Source organism: Actinia tenebrosa, unplaced genomic scaffold (assembly GCF_029948245.1).
Source record: "Actinia tenebrosa isolate PJP-AT-01 unplaced genomic scaffold, QUT_ActTen_1.0 PGA_scaffold14__42_contigs__length_11649687, whole genome shotgun sequence".
NCBI lineage: Eukaryota > Metazoa > Cnidaria > Anthozoa > Actiniaria > Actiniidae > Actinia > Actinia tenebrosa.
The window spans coordinates 7,688,505-7,709,399 of record NW_028292574.1 but is presented as its reverse complement, the minus strand read 5'-3'; the positions used below and the strand labels follow the sequence as shown (position 1 = coordinate 7,709,399).

The following is a 20,895-nucleotide window of genomic DNA, read 5'->3' as shown; positions in this document are numbered from 1 at the left end:
ACATTATCAAATAGCTGTGAAAAATTATGTAATCTCATATCATATGATTGTTTACTTAGTTTTGACACAATGTTTTTGTTGAATAAACATGACATTTGAAACATGAAACACGCGCATGCTTTTGTCCCTTTTGTCCCTTTTGTCCCTCGAATTTGGATAAAAGTCCTCGTTTCCAAATTCTACTTTCATTTTTCTACAACACATTTTAGTGATAATATGAGTCGCCGCGTTTGTAAAGATCGTCCAGTATCACATTGTGGGTCCAAATACCTCGTTAAACTTTCTAATCATTTAGCCCAAGTTCACGATTTGTCACCCATAGGAGAAAAAGTTATATAAATCAGTCGACAAATGATTTTTGGTCCATTTACTGTTGAAATGGACACAAGATTGAAACACCCTTTTGGAGCCATTATCGCCGGGCCCACCTGTTGTGGAAAAACTCAATTCGTTAAACAACTTTTAGAAAATGCTGATGTCATGTTCGATGGGACTCCTCAAAATATCATATGGTGTTATGGCATGCACCAACCTGCATACGAGGAAATGGTAGTTAACATCCCAAACATTTCGTTCGTAGAAGGACTACCTCATGATTTGGAAGAGAGCATTTACCCGTTATTGGTAGGAAATCTTCGACGAGCAGGCTGATGTAACGCGTACACTTCTTGTCTCTTTAACCAGTCTCTGATTTGCTTACGATTGATCTTTTTGTATCCCTTTTCTCTGGCGGCACGGAAAACAGCATCCACCCCCAAAAAACTTCCCGCGCTTCGAAGATTGTAGTAGATCTGGTTGAGGACTTTGTCCATCGCAAAACTCCGAGTTTTTGACTACAATCATCCCTCCACAGCACGCTAAGATGTAGCGTATGCGATTAAATAACCGTTCAATACCGATTTGATAGGATGGCGGAAAACAACCCATGTCTTTACCCCTTGGAGTCAGACACAACAATGATTCTCGATATGAAAACTATAACATTTATATAATTCTTCATAGCATTTATAAACTCACTGAATAGTTCTGAAGATAGTTCACGAGTATTCTCTTTTACATCACACATGTCATTTACAAAGTTCACAATCGGTCTGTTATATCTATCGGGAAATGACATATCACTTGCTATCATCATTGCTACACTAGAGTTCATGCTTTGTAGGTTGGAAACAAAGGCTTCCCATTCTGAGGACATAGACACATCCACCAGCTTGACAAGATCTGCACACACATCTTGCATCATGTTTAAATCGATCACATTTTTAACAGCATCAAAGTAAAAAGTCCACAAATCATGATCACTAGTCATCAAACATATATGATCGCGCTGACTTGGCCAATCGTTTTCGCATCCTTCACACTCTTTTGTCAGCTTCTTCATCATTTCTCTCCGGCAGAGTTCGACATAAAAGAACTCAAGAACGTGTCGAATCTTGGCTTTGACAACCATCTCCACTTCATCACCGACAATCATAACCACGGCATTGTCGACACAAGAGATACTTTGAGCTATCGTACTGGACATCTTGATGTCGATATTCACCATCAACTTGTTCGTGGATATTCCAAAGTGGACAGCGATAAGAATCCCGCACCAAGCAAAAGATCAGAGGAATAATCGTAAGCAGCCACCACATGAGAAATGATCGTTTTAGTCGAGTGCTGGGGTTCTTATATATTTCTAAACAATTGCTGATGTCATCGGAGAACGTCACTTAATACATGCCTATGATCTAGACGGTGCCTTTGACTTTCTTCTGTAAATCAGGACGTGAGGAGTTTGGGTCGCTCCGCAACCATGATTCGAGTCCAATTTTTGTGGTATAGGATAATCTAAATGGTGACATGTTCGCCATAATTTTATCATTTACTACTTTAAGGATCACATTCTTTAGGGCCAAGTCAAAATTGACTTCTATCTTTTCATCTTCCGTTAGCATCAGACACTCGCTGTTACTAGTTTTATCTTTACAGCCACAACACTGATTTTCATCAATTTGGTGAAGCTGTTTACACACTTCAGATGCGTAAGTCAAAATAAGTTGCTTTTCGGCAAATGTGAAGGGGTTCATGATTTCGAGCAAATGATCGAGAGCTTGAATGGATCACGCTCTTTATATCTAATACCGCTCATAATTAAGCGCGTTTTGGGGAGTGTGGAACTCTTTTCAATAGTCGATTAATGAAGAAACACTTTTGTTTGAGATTTCAAAGAATTTTATTACAATATATGACTATTAGAGTACACGGCATTAATAGTATAAATGTTCAAAGTTCTCAAATTCTCTGAATGTCATGCAATGGGTTGGGCATTTTTATCCGTACACTTTTTGTGGAGAAACAATGCCTTGCGGATGTCTTTTTCGGGACTAGTGAAAGTTTCTCCAGTCTTGAGAATCCTGTATTGGTAGCTGGGGCTTGAAAACATGGAAAAATTGCATACCCTGAGAAACAGTTTTCTCACAGTACGCCCACCATCAATCTCGGGGATGTAGCAGCATCTTGATTTGGAGTATTGGAAGAATACATCCCACGATATGATAATGGGATGGTTGTCAAACAAAGGATTGATGGTCTGGGATGCCAAGTCACTAGCCAGCTCTTGGAGGTAGATTTTCTTGTCAGATACTGAGAAGGCATGGCTCTTAACGTGGTTTATTTCCTGCATCAGTTTTATCATCTTTCCACTGTCGTTATTATCGTAAAGTTCGTGGAGGTAGTTTCTCAGGAATGGTTGTAAGTACTCGGGGTTTTCTAAACCATGTTCATACTTCATGAAAGAGTCAAAAGCTTCTAACAATATTGGCAAGGGAAGTTCTCTTTGCATACGAAACCAGGCTTTCTGAAAGGTCTTTTGCCAAAAGGACTCGTCTGCTTTCCAATGGATTAGTTCATCAAGAGTGACCTTTCTTCCCTTGGTTCTTTCAATCTCGTCTATCCTTTCTTTGTTGGCAATGTCCTCACAGCATTGATAGAATAAAAATCTGAAAAATATCTGAAGCTCCCTGATCATCCCTGTTTCATCCTGGTGTTTTTCAAGTTTTGTGTTTTCCATTTGTTTCACGAGATTTGCTATTGCTTTTTGTCCTGTTCTGCGTTTGAACAGCATAGGGTTAAGAATACGGCCACTTCTCAACTTCATGGTTTAGGTCTCGTGATCGGTAACTACGTGATATCGTAAGGGCAAGGAGGAGAGGAAGAATGATAAAGATTGCTCCTTTCAACATATAATTACTTGCGGTTCAGGCGCAATGCTAATAAATTGTAACGTCATACATTTCAAACTGTTCAGGCGGACCAATAGAAATCTATTTCAATTCAGGCGCAATGCAAATGAGTTCAGGCGCCATCTTGACGTCATTTCCTGCTTATTGAGCGGACCAATCAGGATCGTGATCGGTTCAGGCGCATTTCAGGCGCAATTCAGGCGGAAAAACCGGGGTAATTATCGACCTATAACACTACTTCCACCGTTACAAAAGAAAAGAACTCTGCTTTTATTCATCTCGAACTTAGCTTTTATTCATCTCATTAAGGCCCTATATCTTTTATTTCCTTCAAGTGGTTTGTAAGACTGTGGTTAAATAAATTCAGCTACCGTTGCTTAGCAACAGTAAGACAATTCTCCTGGGAGGATCGCAATAAAGCAACACAAAAGCTGTTATGGTTTCTTGATTAAAGATGGATATTGATTATTAAGTGCGTTAAGCCGGCTTGATTCCTTCGTATCGTAGACAACAGACGAATGCAGCTGCGATTCTCTACTCGTCGCCTGTCAAGCGGCTATCTTCTTTTCTTTCTACGTGAATGAAGTGAAACCATTCAAAACAAACGTGTAGGTAAGGTCGTCAAGAGCTTTAGGAACTTCAGGAACCGTAACAACAAAGCTATTTCATGAAAGGTGTTTGACATAAGTGTGTTGTATATATCGATAGCTTTGTTTACGACTACTACACTAATAGTCGAGCTTTATACGAATATTAATCGTTGTAATAATGGTACAACCGCCGACAGCATGTACTTCATCTTACCCAGAACGAACTGTACAGATCCAAGACAATCCTTGGAAACTAAGGGCCAACTCTGTACCAATTAATGCCCATATAGCAAACAATCACCGACAAGAGCGTGTGATAAACGATCGGCAGGTACTCAGTCGATGAAATCTTGTAGCTCTGCATTAGACTTGGGGCCAATCAGTGTTCAAAATCGTGAAAGGTTACTAGACGCTTTTCTGCCTGATATTCGTCGAATTCACTCACGAATGGGTTACGAATACCGAGTTCGTCCGTTCAATCTGAACCACGAGAAACTCAAGAGTGTACAGATTCGTGCCAAGACGGTCTGGGACTATCGCCATCTTCGGGAACATTCTGATGAAACTCTTGGTCATGGGGGAAAGGCTGCCACTAGTATAACACCAAGACCGGCATGGATTGCCAAGGAACTGCCTGTAAATTCAATGAATGATAAGTTATTTCCTGAAGAAGGACCTTCTATGTATACGTATGTTAAAAGACAACTATGGGACTACGAAGATAAGCGATATATGCAGAGAGCTACTCCTAAAAGGTGCCATAACAAGTAGAACATTAAAGTACATATATTTATAAAACATGGAAAAGGGGGTCACGGAATCATAACGTTGAAAATACGAAGTGTCTAGATACCCGGCACCTGGGAACCAATTTCGAAATACTAGATTCCCGGGAGTTTTTGATTGTTGAAAAAAATCGTCAAATAAACACACCTTTGCCCATTGAAAGTATTCTTACTTTATTTAGAATAGTCAAGCGCTTCTGTTAATGATAAAAGATCTATATTTTCCCTTTCGCTGTTTCCTCAGCACAGAATACGAAGGTTAATTCGAAGACACTTAGGAAAATTTCGATCAAACATTTTTTTCAGAAATAAAAAACTCCCGGGTAATATCATCATTATTTTATCATTAACAGAAGCAGTCACGCAGGTATGTCACGTCACGCCATGTCACGTGGTCAGATGACTGACAACACAAGTCTCACCCATCGTACCAAGTTTCGTTACCATAGCATTTATTGTAATAACAATTAGCAAGTAGTATAGGGCATACCAGTCCTGATTCACCCGACCTAACCCCATGATTTCCTGAGTTAATAAAATTCGCGTAGTAATGAAATTCCAAAAACGCAGTAAAAGCTACGGCACCAAAAAATGGTCCTCGGGGATTACAGGGGTTTCAAAAAGCGGGCAAAAAATATGCTAGATATATATGCACGAATGTAAAGAGTTTGTTTATGACTTCTGTGTAAAGTGCTTGAAACCCAAGCTTGTTACCCCACCACCAAATAAGTATATTTGTTGTGGTAAGAAAATGCAAATAGAAGACGACACGTCAGCACAGTGTTACGAGTGTGGTAAGAATATTCGTAATGCCGTACCAAATGCTACCAAAGAGCAATATTACGCCAATGGAGGTCGTAAGAAAACACCTTATAAGAGAATAAAATACTTTAGAGACTGGATGAGTCATATCCAAGGTTTACACTCGGTATATCTTGACGAGCAAGTAAAGAAGAAAATCATAGACCATTTAGAAGAGCCAACCCCGCAAAGTCTACGGAAGACATTAAAAAAAATTAAAGCTAGGGAAATATTACAAAGCTATTCCCTATCTTTTGTCTGAAATTACCGGTAAGTCTATTCCCGAGGTTTCTGATATGACAAGAGCCGAGTGGATGTTTTGTCGGCTGGATAAGGATATTCCTTATTACCCTAACGTAATCTATGAAATATTTTACAAAATTGACCCCAACCACCCCCTGTTAGGATGGATTCCGAGAAAATAAAAATGCAAAACTGGCGTTTATTTTGCCAGAAACCCCACTGGGGAATGCATCGCGCAGAACACCAAGCTATCCCCAGTGGGGTTTTTTGCATTTTGGGCTTACGGGGCTTATTTCATCCCGCGCCAGAGGCCCTCTAGTACATACACATATATCTTTCTTACGACCCACCAGAGGGTGAACTCCGGACAGCGTCCCGAGACACCCCCTGACTTTTCCAACTTTTTCCTCGCGAAACCCCCCATCGCGGGGTTGAATCGCACTTTCTATCTTTTCTTTTCCACCCCTCCCCCCACGGTTGCTGTGAGTGGGGGAGGCTTTTTTTTTCACTCACAGCAACCGGTCCAAATGCGTCTACAGCGAGGCTTGAACTCGGGACTTTAGGCCTCCCCAGCTCCAAAGTCCACGATCACAAGCGAACGCCAGACACATCTGGACGCTTATGTATGTGAAAATTATTATATTTAATCTGCATATGAACCAGACAGCCGGCGTTCAATATGTAAATAGAATCCTGTCACGCTCTTTTCGAAGCAGATGTTTACTGAGCGAGTTTTCTTTGAAGCTCTTCTTTTGCCTCCTGGTAGATTTTTTTGCGAGATTCCTCGGAAAGATCTTTTACAACCGTTTTTTTGTTTCTTATGTCCGACTTTAATTTCTCGTACTTTTCCTCTTCGGCCAGAATAAGCGAGAATTCTACGTCGTCTATCTTTCTGTCACGCAAAGCCTTTGAGACAAGGTCAGTGATCGTATTTACTTTAGCCCTTGACAGAGCTATTGTCGTGTCGTGTTTTGATATTTTGCTTGACAACTGTTTCATAATGCCCGTAGCAACGGCCGAAATGATACCACAGGCTGCCCCAACGCCGGCCAAAGGAACTCCAACAATTATTCCCGGTCCAGTAAGCCAAGTAGCAACGCCAGAGCCCGTTAACACAACAGAAATGGACCCTGAAGTTATCGCAATCTTATGTAGCGTAGTCCGGGCTCTGGCGTACTTTTTTCGGACTTTTTCATAGTGTTTTGCCTGACCTTCCAAGTAAGCCAGGATTAGATTTGCTTTATTGAGCCTGAAGTTTTCGGCATTTATTTCGTTAGGTTCCGTTATTGGTGCCGTAGTGTGATAATTGGGAACATCTGGGTACAACTGAGGTGCTGATGGTATAACATCCATTATATATACTAATGTACGACGCTTTTGGGAATGATATTGAGGAGCAGCCACATCACGACAAACGGGATTACTGGAACTGGAGGGCCTTTAGGAAGATGTTTCCGCATGCAGACCCCAGTAAGTTCGAAAGAAGACCCGATGGGATTTACTATAACGGCTCTAGGATGTACAGCAATGAGGATTTGAAACCAAAAATAATGAAGAAGGTAAGCGAGCGGCCTTTGTCAATAACAAAGGAGGTACAGCCTAATTTTCCAAAGAATCCATTAGTAACCAACCAGGATTACCCATTTTACGATGCTGAAGGTGGCGTAAACAACTTTGATAAGATAGTGACGCACTTGAAGATCCCAGTGGGTAAGCAAAACCTTTAACGTAGTAATAAGGGATATCTTTAAGGATTTTAACCTTACGCACACTTCAGGAAAAGAAGCCCACGAATGGTTAAGGGGACCTAACTTTAAGTACTGGCCGCAGCAGTTAAACTTTGCCGTCTGGGCGGCTACGAAGGGCTGTGGGGTTGCCACGGATATGTTTGACATTGCCTTCCTAAGGTTCCACGTTGCCTTTACTATGCGGCGCATATTGAAGGAGCTGCACGTGCCCCTGCCGGGGGAAAAGCCATTCAATCGAATGGATAACCACTACGATTCCGCTGCCCTAGAAAGGCTAATGAATGAGTCCAAGCCGCAGCAAAGAGACTTTCGTTATCGGGAGGGCGCCACGCATGGCTTGGGCATTATCTATGCATGGCATGTTGACGGCGTGCGTCCGGCAGACATGTATCATCAAAAATACCCCGGGGTCCTAAAGTTTTACGACTTGGGTGGTCGCAAGAATGACGTTACGCTGATCGATAGGATTGAGACGATTTACCCCAGTCCTTGCGATCCGTTTGTATTATTAAAAGGAAAAGGTCTAAGAAACCTAGCTCGAATTAACCGCAGTATTGAAGCATTCGTCTACTGCACCCTGGCAGCGCAGGTAAATACCCGCAGCCCCATTGTTGGTTCCCAAGGTGCTTCGAGGGAAACGCAACAAGAATTCCTTGTCCTTTTTGAGTCCGCAATAATAGAAAATGACATATCCAAGTCAGTTCCAAGGTATCAACTTGCGGTGCAGCAATCCAAAGTGCGGTTAGATTACGCTTTGTCGCCTGGTTGTTGGTTGATGCCAAGTAATTTGGTTATCAACGCTAATTCCGTTGTGGGTTATAAGAACAAGCTGCAGCGAGCTACTAAGGATATGAAGTTTGGGGTGAATGACGTGAACTCTGACATGACTAAGGGCATTCCTCACTTCGTAGAGAAGCCAAAAAAGTCACACGAAACGAAGCCACCCGTAGTTAAGAAGCATATTCCCGCGCTACCAGCCATACCTGAGGAATATGACCATAACTTACTAAAAACCGGCTTAGCCACCGCAAGCATTGGTCTGAGTTATTATATATGGCGATGAACAACCCCTACGTAGCTGGAGTAGATTGTGCCTATACGACTTACACAGGCGAGAAAAAATACACCCAGGGATCTTGGGTGGACGTCACCGGAATGTCTGTGGACCTGAACTACTCAGGAAAGAAGCTGATAATATGCAGCATTTGCATTGGTACGAGCAGCCATGCCAACCTGGGCTTTAGGTTCCTGGATGAGAATGGCATACTGCAGCCTATGAGAAATAAGACAAACAACAGGGACCCTGCGCATTTCTCCGTAGAGCCGCCGATAAATAGCGCCGAGAATTTATCGGTTTGGACTTTTCATATGGTCGCCGATTGCCATGGGAAGGTAAAGCTACAGATAAGAGTAGACGATACGGGAAAGGTCACGGTAAATAGCATAGAGGATCAAAGAGATACAGCTTATAACCATATGACCATTAGCACTCTTACAGTGCTTAGCCTGTAACATATATGAACCCACATCAGAAGGAAACTCATTACGTTTACTATTTAGAGGAAAAGAACCATGTTGAATCTATTGCTTGGAAAGACACCGGCATGTTGGTTGAAGTTGGAGGAGCTGCGTTGGTTATCTGTACCATTAGCATTAATACAGGGCCGGGTGCAAATGTGGGGTTTAGGCTCGTCGATGAAAATGACGAGCCCCTGCTTCCTTACCGAACTTCGACGAACACTAGGAGAGTTACCCATTTTTCGATGGAGCCCTACACGATATCAGGTGAAGACCTAACGCCGGTAACTTTTCACATGTTAGTCAATTGCAAGTATGCTCGGCTGCAACCCCTTTCTGATGATGGCGGTACTAGGATAAATTACGTCGGCGGTACCGCTGCCTCCAACGTTACTTGGAATCATAAGCCTATTTCTACTATGACTGCCATACCCCTAGTACCAAATTATTAACCCGGGGGCCAACACTGCCCCTACTTATCCTCAAAGCAGGATATTTAAGGAGCTCGACGACAAGCCCTCGGTAATACATAAAGATCAACCCCGCATCTTCTTCAGGAGGGCCACCCCAATAGCGACGACCAAGATCCAGATGTTGTTCCCCACAAACTTTAACAGTTCTCCGCCGGCCCTAAGTGCCAGGCCAAGAACACTACCAAGCAGCCCAGGAAGACCGGCTGCCATTTTTTTCCCCAAGTCCGTTAGCCCATTGCCTAATTTCTTTACGCCTGCGCCCGTAGCCTTAAGCGCGGACAAGATTACTCCTACTACGGTGCTAATAGCGACCGCAAATGCCAGCGGAATGCCATACTTCAAAAGAGCTCTTTTTACCTTTTCCCTGGTGGTAAGCCCCAACTCCCGTTCCCGGCTCTCTATTTGCGTCTGCGATCTCGCAAGGCGCGCCTCTAAAGCTTCTACTTCCCTTTGAGCCGCCTCCCTTTCCTCTTCGGTGCGAGTTTGGTCCGCAACTATTTGCCGCTGCTGTTCTATTTGCTCCTCCAGGTCTTCGACGGCCTGCTGAAGTTGCCGTATTTGCTCCTCCGCCACCGCCTTATCCACCATGACTTGCCTCTCTCTCTCAACGGAATCTGTTAATTCTTTTCCTAAGCGCTGTAGTTCTGCGTCTTTCCCCGCCACCTTGTCTAAAGCGGCCTTTAGCTGATTTCTTGCAGCGCTTTTTTCTTCTAGCAGCTTAGAGAGCCTAGCCTTGAAGTCTGCGATTTCGGCGGCACGACTTTCGACAGTCAACCTGCTTTGCTTCATGAATTCGTCTTCCAGTTCTTTTATGCGCTCCTGCAATGCTTGGTTTTCCTCCCCAGTGTTATCAAGGCGATTGATGATGTTATCCCACTCCCTAGTTGCTTCATCAAGTTGTCGCGCGAGGTCGTCAATGGTTACCCTGCTTTCCTGTATTTCCTTCAGAAGTGCCTCCTTTTCAGCTTTTACGTTTCGTAGGTCGCTTGCTAAGTCTGTGGCTGCGCTGCTACTTAGTGGACGTTCTTCGAGTTCTTTACTTTTTTCCTCTTCAGTGGTTTCTAATTGTTGGAGATTTTCTTGTTGCTTATTAAGTAATGCGTTCATGGCTTTAAAGCTTGCTCTAGTGCTTGGCATTTTGATGCTCCTAAGAAGGCTTTCTTTAACTTTCGTAGTTTCCTTTTCGCTTAGGGTAGACAACATTGTCAGGTTAGGATTTCCCAACGCCGTCGTTATTTCTTTCGAAAGGCCATTGTTAAGTAAGGTAGAGTCCGTTCTTTGATAAAAGTTGTACCATTTTTCTCTCCCCGCGTATCGAATTTGGATTTGACCTTTATCTCCTACTCTAAACTCTAAGAGGGCTAGGTTTGCATTAGGATATCGCTGCCTTACGGTGTCAATAACTTCTCTTAACATTTCAGTCCTTGCGTCCGTGAGATCCAAGTCTTCCATTTGTAAATATTCCGGAATGGGTTGGTATGGATTCTTAGATTTGAATTTGTCTCTTAGGGAGCGCATAGCATCGCGAGCCCTGCTGCCATACTTGCGTCTTAGTTTGTCAAAAAGGCCTTGCCCGTCTACGTTGTCATCGGGAAGCAAAGACTCGTATTCTTCATCGTTAATATCAACTTGGGCTTCTTCAGTGGTGGGATCGAAATCCGTTCCTTCTACTTCCATTATATATGATAAGCTCAAAGTTAAACCCCAATGTATTACCTAAGCAGGTTGGCGGGCTGAAAGCAGAACGCACCTTTCACCGGGTTACCTTTACTCCCAGCAGCGCAAAACCAGGGGAAACCTTGTACGTAGGCGAGCCTCGCCTAACGGATAACCTAGTATTGGTTCCTGGCACCCTGGCGTTAAGGTTTGACCTAGCGGTGCAGCCCAGCACCAAGGACAAGCGCTATACCGTTAATAACGTGGGCAGGAACCTCGTCTCTAAGATGAGAATCAAGTTCGCCGGGGAATCCCTCTTGGACTTGAACGGGTACGATTTGTACACCACGTATAAGGATCTGTGGCTAACAGCCTTTGACCGCGCACAAAAGATAGAGCAGGGAATTGGAAGCGTTATCTTACGTAAGCTTCGCAGTGAAACCAACCCAGCGCCTACCGACTCCAGTGGAGCAACCGCAGTAGCAGACGCGACGAGGGTAAAGACCGCCTATGGTAGCAAGTACGTTATCCCTTTGGACTTTGAAGTGATTACGAACCATGGTGTGTATTACCCCAGACAGTTATACGAGTTACAGTTTGAAGTAACCTTGGCGGACACTACGAATGTCATAGGAGGAATGGACACCGCAGTTAGCGGGGCTGTTGATCCCTATTCTATCACCAACTTAGAGCTGCAGTACGAAACGGTGTATAGCGAAGAGCTGGCCCGTAGTGCTGGCATGGAATACAGCTCCGGAAAGGCTTTTCTTTACGACCACGTAGTAATGTACAAGACATTTAGCTTCTTGGATAAGACGGATGAGGTTATTAACCAAAGTATTAACCTCCCCCGAAGAAGTCTCACGGGGCTGATGTTGGTGTTTGCCAAACCCTACGAGGCTAGTAAGCGCGACTCCGAAGCCTTTCACAACCCCAACATTACTAACGTTGGGGTAAATATCAACGGGGTTCCAAACAAGGTCTACTCCCAGTGGATAAAGCCTGCAGACGTGTACAGGGAGGCAATGCGTAAGTTTGGTGACCAGGTGAGCCCTGAGGAATTCTTCACGGATAAGTATGCGTTATGGATCAACATGCGCACCATCAACGACGAAGACCTACATGGGCAGGGTCTGCGGTTGGTAAACACCCAGGACGGCATCACCTTGGAGATCAAGCGCACAAAGAATGCCTCCGCGGGCAACACTGATAAGATAAACGCGTATATCTTCGTCGTGTCTGACGCGCAACTAAGCGTAGAAATGAATCAGCTAAAAAGCATTGCATATTGACAACTTCGCTCACTCATCCTAAAAAAGTTAAAATATTTCTCAAATATACGATGCTACGCGTATTCCAAAACAACGAAACAAAACTGCAATGCATTGCGCAAGGCGGCAAACTATACTTCAAAGCGAAGGAAGTGGCGTCTGCGTTAGGTTATGAACGTTCCAGGGACGCAATTAGGGATCACGTCTCCGATAAATACAAGGAAAGGTGGGTTGACATGAAAGGGGCTCCAAATCACCGCTCTTCTACTATCCATCCACATTCCGTGTTTATTTCGGAGCCTGGTTTGTATCAGCTGATATTTAGCTCCAAGCTACCTAAAGCTGTGGAGTTTCGCGATTGGGTCTTCGAGGAAGTCCTTCCGGCATTGAGGAAAACAGGCAAGTATGAAATCGAAAGACGGTTTAACAGTGCAAACAAACTGGTATTCAAGAACGAAAATGAATTCGACCTGCATAAGAAAGTGGTGGACTACATTCGCAGATTCTACCCACAAATGCTCGTAACCCCTGGTCTAGGCGAACTGCAGGACTCGGATGGAAAGCGCATAAAGTGCTGGCAGAAGGGCTACCAACGCGGTCAACCCGACCTGCTCATCTTGAATGCGCACGTCCATTACCGTGGATTCTGTATAGAGCTGAAGACCCCGAAAGGCAACGGGGTACTTTCTGAGAGTCAACGACTACTCTTACAAAGGTATGAACAAAATGGTTACAAGGTAATGATTAGCAACGACTACGACGACATCTGCCGCGCAATTGCGGTGTATGCTGAACACCTACGAATTCCCTGCAGGTGGTGCTGTAAGGCCTTCAAAACCAGTGAGACTTTGGCAGCGCATTTAAAGATATTTCATAGAATATATGAACAAGGATAAATTCAACGAGTTAAAGTTCATACAAACGCACTGGAGGGATTTGGTGGTGGGGGAGATTTACGAGATAAAGAATTACGTGGTCTTTGAAGACATCGACCGCCTGCGTTTGGTGCTAAAAAATAAAAAATGAATATACACCCTTTGGGCGCCTGATAGGATAAGGTACGCCATCGAAGGGCAGGATGTTACCCATGTTATGAGCCATGGTAAAGAGGATGGCAGGTGGGTATTTGATGTAGTTAAGTATGAGCCAGAGAGCCCTCTGCATTCGTAGGTTGCACCTTTGGACACCAATGATCAAGGAATGCACTGCCACAATGAAGGCAGGTGTATTTTTTTGTTGCTATAATGCAGTCGTTGGATATCTCACAGGTAATACAGTCCATATATTGAAAGGGTTATCAGAATTCCACCTAGTAGGGCGGCTGCGTAGGCTAGCATATATTGAAAGAAATTCGATCCTTATTTAATTATCATTAGGTCCCCTCGGAAACTATTTTGAAAAGATTGGGATTCTTATTATTTTATTATTAGCGACCTCGGAAACTATTTCCAAAGAATCCTAATTCTTATTGTTTTATTATTAGCCGCTCCTGGAAACTTTTCCCTAAGGAATCCAATTCTTATTTATTATTAAATCGCCTGAAAACTATTTTGAAAAGATTGGGATTCTTATTATTTTATTATTATCAATGAATGAAAATCAGATTTTCTTTTGAGAAAGTTTCCTGATTAACGAATAATAATTAAATAAGAATTAGGATTCTTTGAAAATAGTTTCCGGGCGATCTAATAATAATTAAATAAGAATTAGGATTCTTTGAAAATAGTTTCCTAGCAGCGCGTTAGATATTCCCTAACAGAGTCGTCGTGTCGTCTCCTAACTCCTTCCATGTACTCTTCGAACGTAGTGGGATTTGCCTGCACATGCAAGCACTGCCAAATATGTTGTCCATCCCTTCTACAACCGCAGCGGCTGCAGTCCGCCTCCCAATATTCCCTATCCTCCCACCGCACGCCTTCCGCCTCGTCAAACATGGCAAAGAGCATGTCGATCTCCTTCTTTTAACGTATCAACCGTGTTATGGTCTCCTTTGGACAACAGCGTGCCGCGTGTGGTCTTCACATGTTATGCCGTCTAATTCGTACCGCGTCAAGCAGCGGAAGAAGTGCCAATCGTCTTTCTTATCCTCCTCGCAGCGCTCACACACGTTCTTCAGGCAAACCCTCTTATCCACGTGGTATTTTAACATCTGCTTGCTGCTAAACTCCTTGCTACAGTGTTTGCAGCGTTTCTCTCGCGTCTTTTGACAAACCTTCTTTTCGACGTGGTATGTTAACATTTGCTTAGAGCTAAATTCGTTGTTGCAGTGCACGCACTCCATATATAATAAGGATTTAATAAGCCCTAAGTGGGATACCTCATAAAGTCCTTCACGGACTCCTTTGCCCACGTTGCCATCGTCACCAGCGCGCCAAACCGCTCTACGCGCTTCAGGCCGCACATTTCTTCATATAACTCCTTTACACGTTCGTTCAACCGGTCTATCTCCTCCCTTTGCATTTCGACCGCCCTCTCCAGGTCTGACTTCCTTTTGACGACGTTGACCATTGCTTTGACTGCTTCCACTGGTGCACGCTCCATATATATCAGCGAAAAAGGTAGCCGAAATGATGGGTAAATATATATAAATGGAACCAGATCACATGCCTTGTAACGCTCTGATAGTAGGACCCACCGGCTGCGGGAAGACCCAGTTCGTCGTAGAGCAGCTATTAGGACCCTTAAGATACCGTTTCGACTACATAGTGCTATTATGCCCCACCTACGTGAATAACCGCACCTGGACGGGCGTAGGCGCAAAAGATGACGACTTCTTTGTGGATATCTTAGACCCTAACGAGTTATCCAGCAACCTTAAGTTTTGGCACAAACAATTCCCCAAGAATACGCAAACCTTGCTCATACTGGATGACATCGCCTGCGGGGACGACGTAAAAAGACGCACCTCCGAATTAGTAAAGCTCGCTTTCAGCGGCAGACACGACAATATCAGCGTTTGGTTGCTATCGCAGCAGCTTACCAGTGTCTCCAAGCATTTTAGAGAAAACATAGGATCTCTAGTAGTATTTTATACTCCGAGCAAGTCTGACCTGGAAACCATCTTAAGCGACTACGGCGGTGAAATATCCAATGAACAGTTGCACGAATACATGCGGCATCTAAAGACGCACCAACATTCCAAGATGATCTTCTCTTTGAGGTTTCCGTATTCCATAAAGATCTGCGATCTTTAACTCCTAATGTATATGGAGATTGAGCAGTTGATAGAAGTCCCCACACAGTTAGATGAAAGTAACCTTAAGGAACAACTTAACATCCTGGTGTCTTCGGGGAAGTGTAAAGAAATGATAGGCAAGGAACTTACCCATGAGCAGGTTAATAAGTTGTCGGAAGAGGAGGTTAAGAAGTTCCATAAGAGGTACGAGGCCGCCCTTGCAAGTAAGACCACGGACGCCGTAGCGGACTCCGCCATCCGACTTGCCACCAAGCTTCTCGGACTTGCGCTGCCCATAGACGACGTGGAGCAACTGCGGAAGGACATTAGCGAGGACTATGTCATCGCCCAAGAACTTAAGATAACCTGCGGGTGGTTGTCTTTGAAGTGCGGTAAGTTAATGGCAGTCGCCTCTGCGGCACTTCACGTAGCTCAGCACGTCGACTTGAAGGAGGTACTGGTGTCTTGGAAGGACTTCAAGAAGGACAGAGAAGTCGAAAAGGTCTTCCAGGCAGCACTTGCTGAGGTACCTGATCAAGTCGCCTCAAGTACTTAGTCAAGTCATTCGCGGGAATTGCCCAGGTCGCCTCAAGTACTTAGTTAAGTCGTCCTTAAGTACTTACTTAAGTCATTCTCAAGTACTTATCAAGTCCTTCAAGTCCTTAGATATAAATGAGTGAACCAGAGTCGAAGGTAGAGCAGCCCCAAGAGGAGCAGAAGATTACCAAGACTAAATCTCCAGGCAGAGTCGCTGCCGGAAAGAAGCTCGCGGAGATGAACAGGAAGAACAAAGCAAAGAAAGAGGAAAAGGTGGAAGAGAAAGAAGAGGAATCCTTTATTAATCCGGGCTACGTCATTGGCGCGTTGGGAGTCATCATAGCTGCAGGTAGCCTTTACTTACAATGGCGGGCTACGAAGCCAAAAGTAGAACCAACATATTACGCACCCGTGCAGGAGCCCCCTAAGAGTAGGATCCCCGTGATGGAGTAATAACCTTCTCGCTTTGTAATATAATGTCAATCGCGTTATTGAAAACTGTTGAAGAAGCAGCTATTATTACTTCCATCGTTGCGGGCATTGGTTGGGTAGGTAAGAAATTGCTCAAAGAAGACTTTACTGAAGACCCAAGCAAGAGCTTCGCTAATTTTGCTAAGATGACCGCTGCCGTGGGTGGGGCTATCATGGTAAAGGATTACCTACGGAAGGAAAAGTACCTGCCTAACATATAAATGGCTAGTTTAATCGCAGGCGGAGTTATTGCAGCTTTAGCATTCACTGGAGCTAATTATGGCGGTCAATATTTGGATAGATTAGTTAGAGGTGATCGCAGCGGAGATTTGGCCGCCGAAAGGAAGAGACACGACTTAGCGCTGGAGAAATATCAAAGGGACGTGGCGGCTTGGAATGAAAAAAGACAAGCTTACAGGGATTGGTTGGACAAGAACTACCAACTACCAACTACAGGGATTAGGCAGACAAGAACTTCGAAAACACAGACTACGCCTTTAAGCTCTATGCGCAGGCGCACCCCGACTTTAGGTTAAGAAAGCCTCAGTTCAAGAATTACTACCAGCCTTCTAAGAAACAAAAAGACAATGAGTTGGTCTTCGTAGGAGTCTCAGGGCTGGCGGGAGGCGTGGCTTTGGCGTATCTAATATAATGATCGTCTTTTTGGAACGCGACAAGAATGACTTTACCACTTATCTGAATCCCCCCATCAAAGCCCATAAGGTTCTACTCATAAGTTGCTCTTTGTACAATTCTTGGTATAATTTGATTGGCGGCTTTGTCGTTGTGGGTGCCAACAAACCAAAAATACCAGATTCCCATTACACCCCTATAACACTGGCTAAGGAGCTAGCAAAGCATGGATATACTCTTACCACAGGTCTACCCCATGAAATGACATTCAAGAAAAATAGTGGGAGTGCCAATCTAAAGGGCAGTACGTTGGTAGGATTCCTGGGCCTTACTAACACAACGATCAATGGTCAACTTGACGTAAAATAGAAAGTCCCCGCTAACTACGAAGTTCACTGCAGCCTAGTAAGATCATGCTTTAATGAAGGACCAAGTAATCTAATGTCCAAGTTTCCACCTAAGGGTAATCCATTTGACCTGGTAGAATACGCTCCCATTTCTTTAAACTATGACTTGCCTTGCGAATTGGTAGAAAGCATAAACATCACCATCAAAGTGGACGGAGAGACGGTGGATTTCAACGGGCGAAAGATCAATCTCGTCCTATCCTTCGCTTGAATCAAGCGAAGCGCGATTCTATTCATATAATGGGTCGAACTGAGGACAAACTCAAAAGGATTTACTATGGGCCTGAAGGCTATTGGACAGGAGCGTCGGCTATCAAGAAACTTGCAGCCGCGGCCAGGGTATCAGAAGAAACGGCTAAGAACTGGTTAAAAAAACAAACCCTCTGGCAGGTCTATCTTCCCGTGCCCAAGTACATTCCCAGACCCAGCTTCACCGTAAATGCCCCCAATGAAGTTCATCAGGCAGATTTGCTTTTCTTACCGCACGACAAGGTAAGAAGAAAGACCTATAGGTATGCTTTGACCGTAGTCGATATCGCAAGCAGATATAAGGACGCCGAACCCATAACCAGCAAGGATTCTGGGGAAGTCGCAGAAGCCCTAGGTAGGATTTATAAGCGCGTCTTGAAATGGCCTAAGCTGCTGCAAGTGGATGCGGGGACGGAGTTCATGGGCGTGGTTACTAAGACCCTGAAAGACCACAGCACTAAAATTAGGAGAGCCGAAGCCGAGTACCACAGGGATCAGAGCATTGTTGAAAGATTTAATAAGACCCTGGCCGAGCGTCTCTTTGGGTACCAGTATTGGAAAGAGCTGGAAGATCCCTCCGAGCGCAACAGGGAATGGACTCAGAGGCTCCCCCAGGTCGTCGCGGCTTTAAATAACGAGGCGGCCAGGGCTACGGGAATAAAACCCAAGGATGCCATAAAAAAGAAACACGTGGAACACAAGTCCTACGTCAGAAGTTCGAGGGCGGTCTTCCCCCAGGAAAAGAGATTAGGCAACATCACGGTTCAATATCTCTATGAGCCGGGTGAATTAGAAGGAGGATCAAAAAGAGCTACGGATCCTAATTGGTCTTTGGAAACTTACCAGATCCGAAGTGTAATAGCTAAGAAGGGTCAGCCCATCTTGTATTATCTTTATGATGGCCCCACACGTGGGTTCGTCAAAGAAGAACTGCTTATCGTGTAATTACCGAACGCGTGCGTATGGATACCATCGTCATGCATCCACCTCTTACCGTCAAATGCGGATAACGACACCTTCTCCTGAGTAATGCTGTGTATTCGATGCTTAAAGGACCGCAGGGAATTCATGTGGTGCTTCTGAGACTTTTGACTATGAAGCACATCCACGTAAGACTGATGCGTAAGTTGTTTCTTAACTACGTATTTTTTTACGCCTTTTGCTTTCTTGTCTGCGCCGTCCGTCTTAAGTACACTATACATCTTTGGTTTTAGCCCAACGTACTCCACGATTGGCTTGCCTGACATTTCATCCTTCATCTTTCCAATTACTTTCTTATTTTTGGCTGAGTATAATGGATGGTCGCGCGGGTAACCGGACGTGTCATATTCGTCAATATCTTCGAGACAGTCTGCGTAAACGTCGGGGGTTTCTATCTCCATTATTAGGGAGTCGGTGTCCGTGTAAAGGAGTCGACACTTATCGCCGTACTTGGGTTTGACTTTGTCGTAATAAAACTCGTACATCAGCAACTTCGATAGCTCCAGCACTGAAAACCCGGTGTATACAGGCTTATTTAGAAATAGGTTAGCCTTCTTCATGTGTATCACAAAGAAGTTCAACATGTCTACGTAGCGTACAAACCCTGGTTGCGATACGTACTTCTCCGCTTCCTCGCGTGTGTTAGCAATCTTTATGCTAACCCGCTTGCGAATGTCCTCCATAGTCTTCCCAAACACACTATTATTCATTAGCTTAAACAGGTTTTTCTCGAAATCATTTTAGGCGGCTGTGCGCTTTTGGGTGTTAAAGTCTATGTACGGCTGCATCCACGGCTCTTGGCGGAACTTCAGGGCGCGGTGCACCTTTGTCACGCGCATTCCGTGGCGCACGTAGAATTGCAGGTTGCGATAGTGAACAACGTAATTCTTTTTGTTCATCAAATTCATCGTTAGCTTGCGGTACGGTTTATAGTTGGGGCACAGCTTCTTTTGTAGTGGTGATAGCTGTTCAAAAGGTATCTCAATTGCTTCTGGGGCAAGCGGGTAATCATCGTGGAGGTCGTGTAGGTGCTCGGGGTACTCCAAGTCAACTTCTAAGACAAAGCCTTTGCGGCTGTCGGGTTTTATTCGCATGTAATACTCCGGTTCGCGTGGCTCCGTCCATTCAAACTCCCTAACTGGAAGGTGTTGGGACATTGCCCACCCGTAAAGATTGTTCGCATCTAAATAAAATATGTAAGTGTTTGACTTTTTGGGGTCGTAACCCTCTACTTGGGGATTGTTGGCGCGCGCGTAACGTCTGCTGGGCCCGCAAACTCCACCGCGAATACCGTCTTCCATAAATCGATACATCTCGTAGTCGGTTAGGAGGTCCAGTTGTGCGTCTGTTTTCTTTAACAGCGCACTCCAGGAAAGCCCGGGGGCTGTGTAAAAGCTTGCTGGGTCTAACCCGTAGTAAGACATAGCCATCTTTCGAAAGCTTTGAAAGACGTCTGCTAGTAGGACAACGTCCGAGAGTAGGTAGACGTCGTGGTAGTCGCCTAAATTTCTGCAGTCGTGTTTCTTCCAAACCTCCTTCGCATAGGAGTATTCATCGTCGGATATTCCCGCTTCATTTAGAGTGCTGTAGAAGGACTCTTTGGGTGGAAGCTGCGTTTCTTCGAAGCGCTCCCAGCAATTCATGTATTCGTAAGGATACACACCTTTCCTTTCCGCATCGTATTCGTCGGATATTGGTGAATCCTCATTGTACTTGGCTAGATTGGCTAAGGAATTTGCCATGAACTGCTGGGAGTCCAGGAACGTTAGCTTGCCAATCGTTACGGACATATACCGTTCTTTGTTGTTAGGTATACACTTTACTTCGTGCCCCTCCACGCCTTGCAGCAAGAGATGGGAGTCGTACCCGCGGAGGTTGTGAAAGAACACAGGAATCTCCATGTTGGGGTCTATCCGCTGTCTGCATTTCCAGTGCGATGCGCCTTTAAACTCACCAGTGATTTCACATCAATCCATCACTTTGTCTGTGTAAAAGTCTTCCTCTATAGGCTCGCCGCAGTGAAAGCAGTGCGTGGAAGGTTTGCCAGGCTTATCTCCGTCTTTTGCATAACGTCCACATGTGGGGTGCGCTTCTCCTAAGTAAGCCCCATCCTTATCCCAGGCTTTCTTT

At 44.5% G+C, this 20,895-nt stretch overlaps 2 protein-coding genes across 2 annotated transcripts; one reads left to right on the top strand and one right to left on the bottom strand.

Annotated features, from left to right (window-relative positions):
• Positions 1-3,677: 3,677 nt before the first annotated feature.
• On the top strand, positions 3,678-4,765 carry LOC116286283 (uncharacterized). Its single transcript, XM_031692746.2, has one exon. It carries the CDS (start codon positions 4,160-4,162, stop codon positions 4,586-4,588), a length of 429 nt encoding a protein of 142 aa, XP_031548606.2. The 5' UTR covers positions 3,678-4,159; the 3' UTR covers positions 4,589-4,765.
• Positions 4,766-19,505: 14,740 nt separating this feature from the next.
• On the bottom strand, positions 19,506-20,666 carry LOC148911396 (uncharacterized). Its single transcript, XM_089029364.1, has one exon. The coding sequence runs from the start codon at positions 20,664-20,666 to the stop codon at positions 19,506-19,508; it is 1,161 nt and encodes a 386-aa protein (XP_088885490.1).
• Between the last annotated feature and the right edge of the window lie 229 nt (positions 20,667-20,895).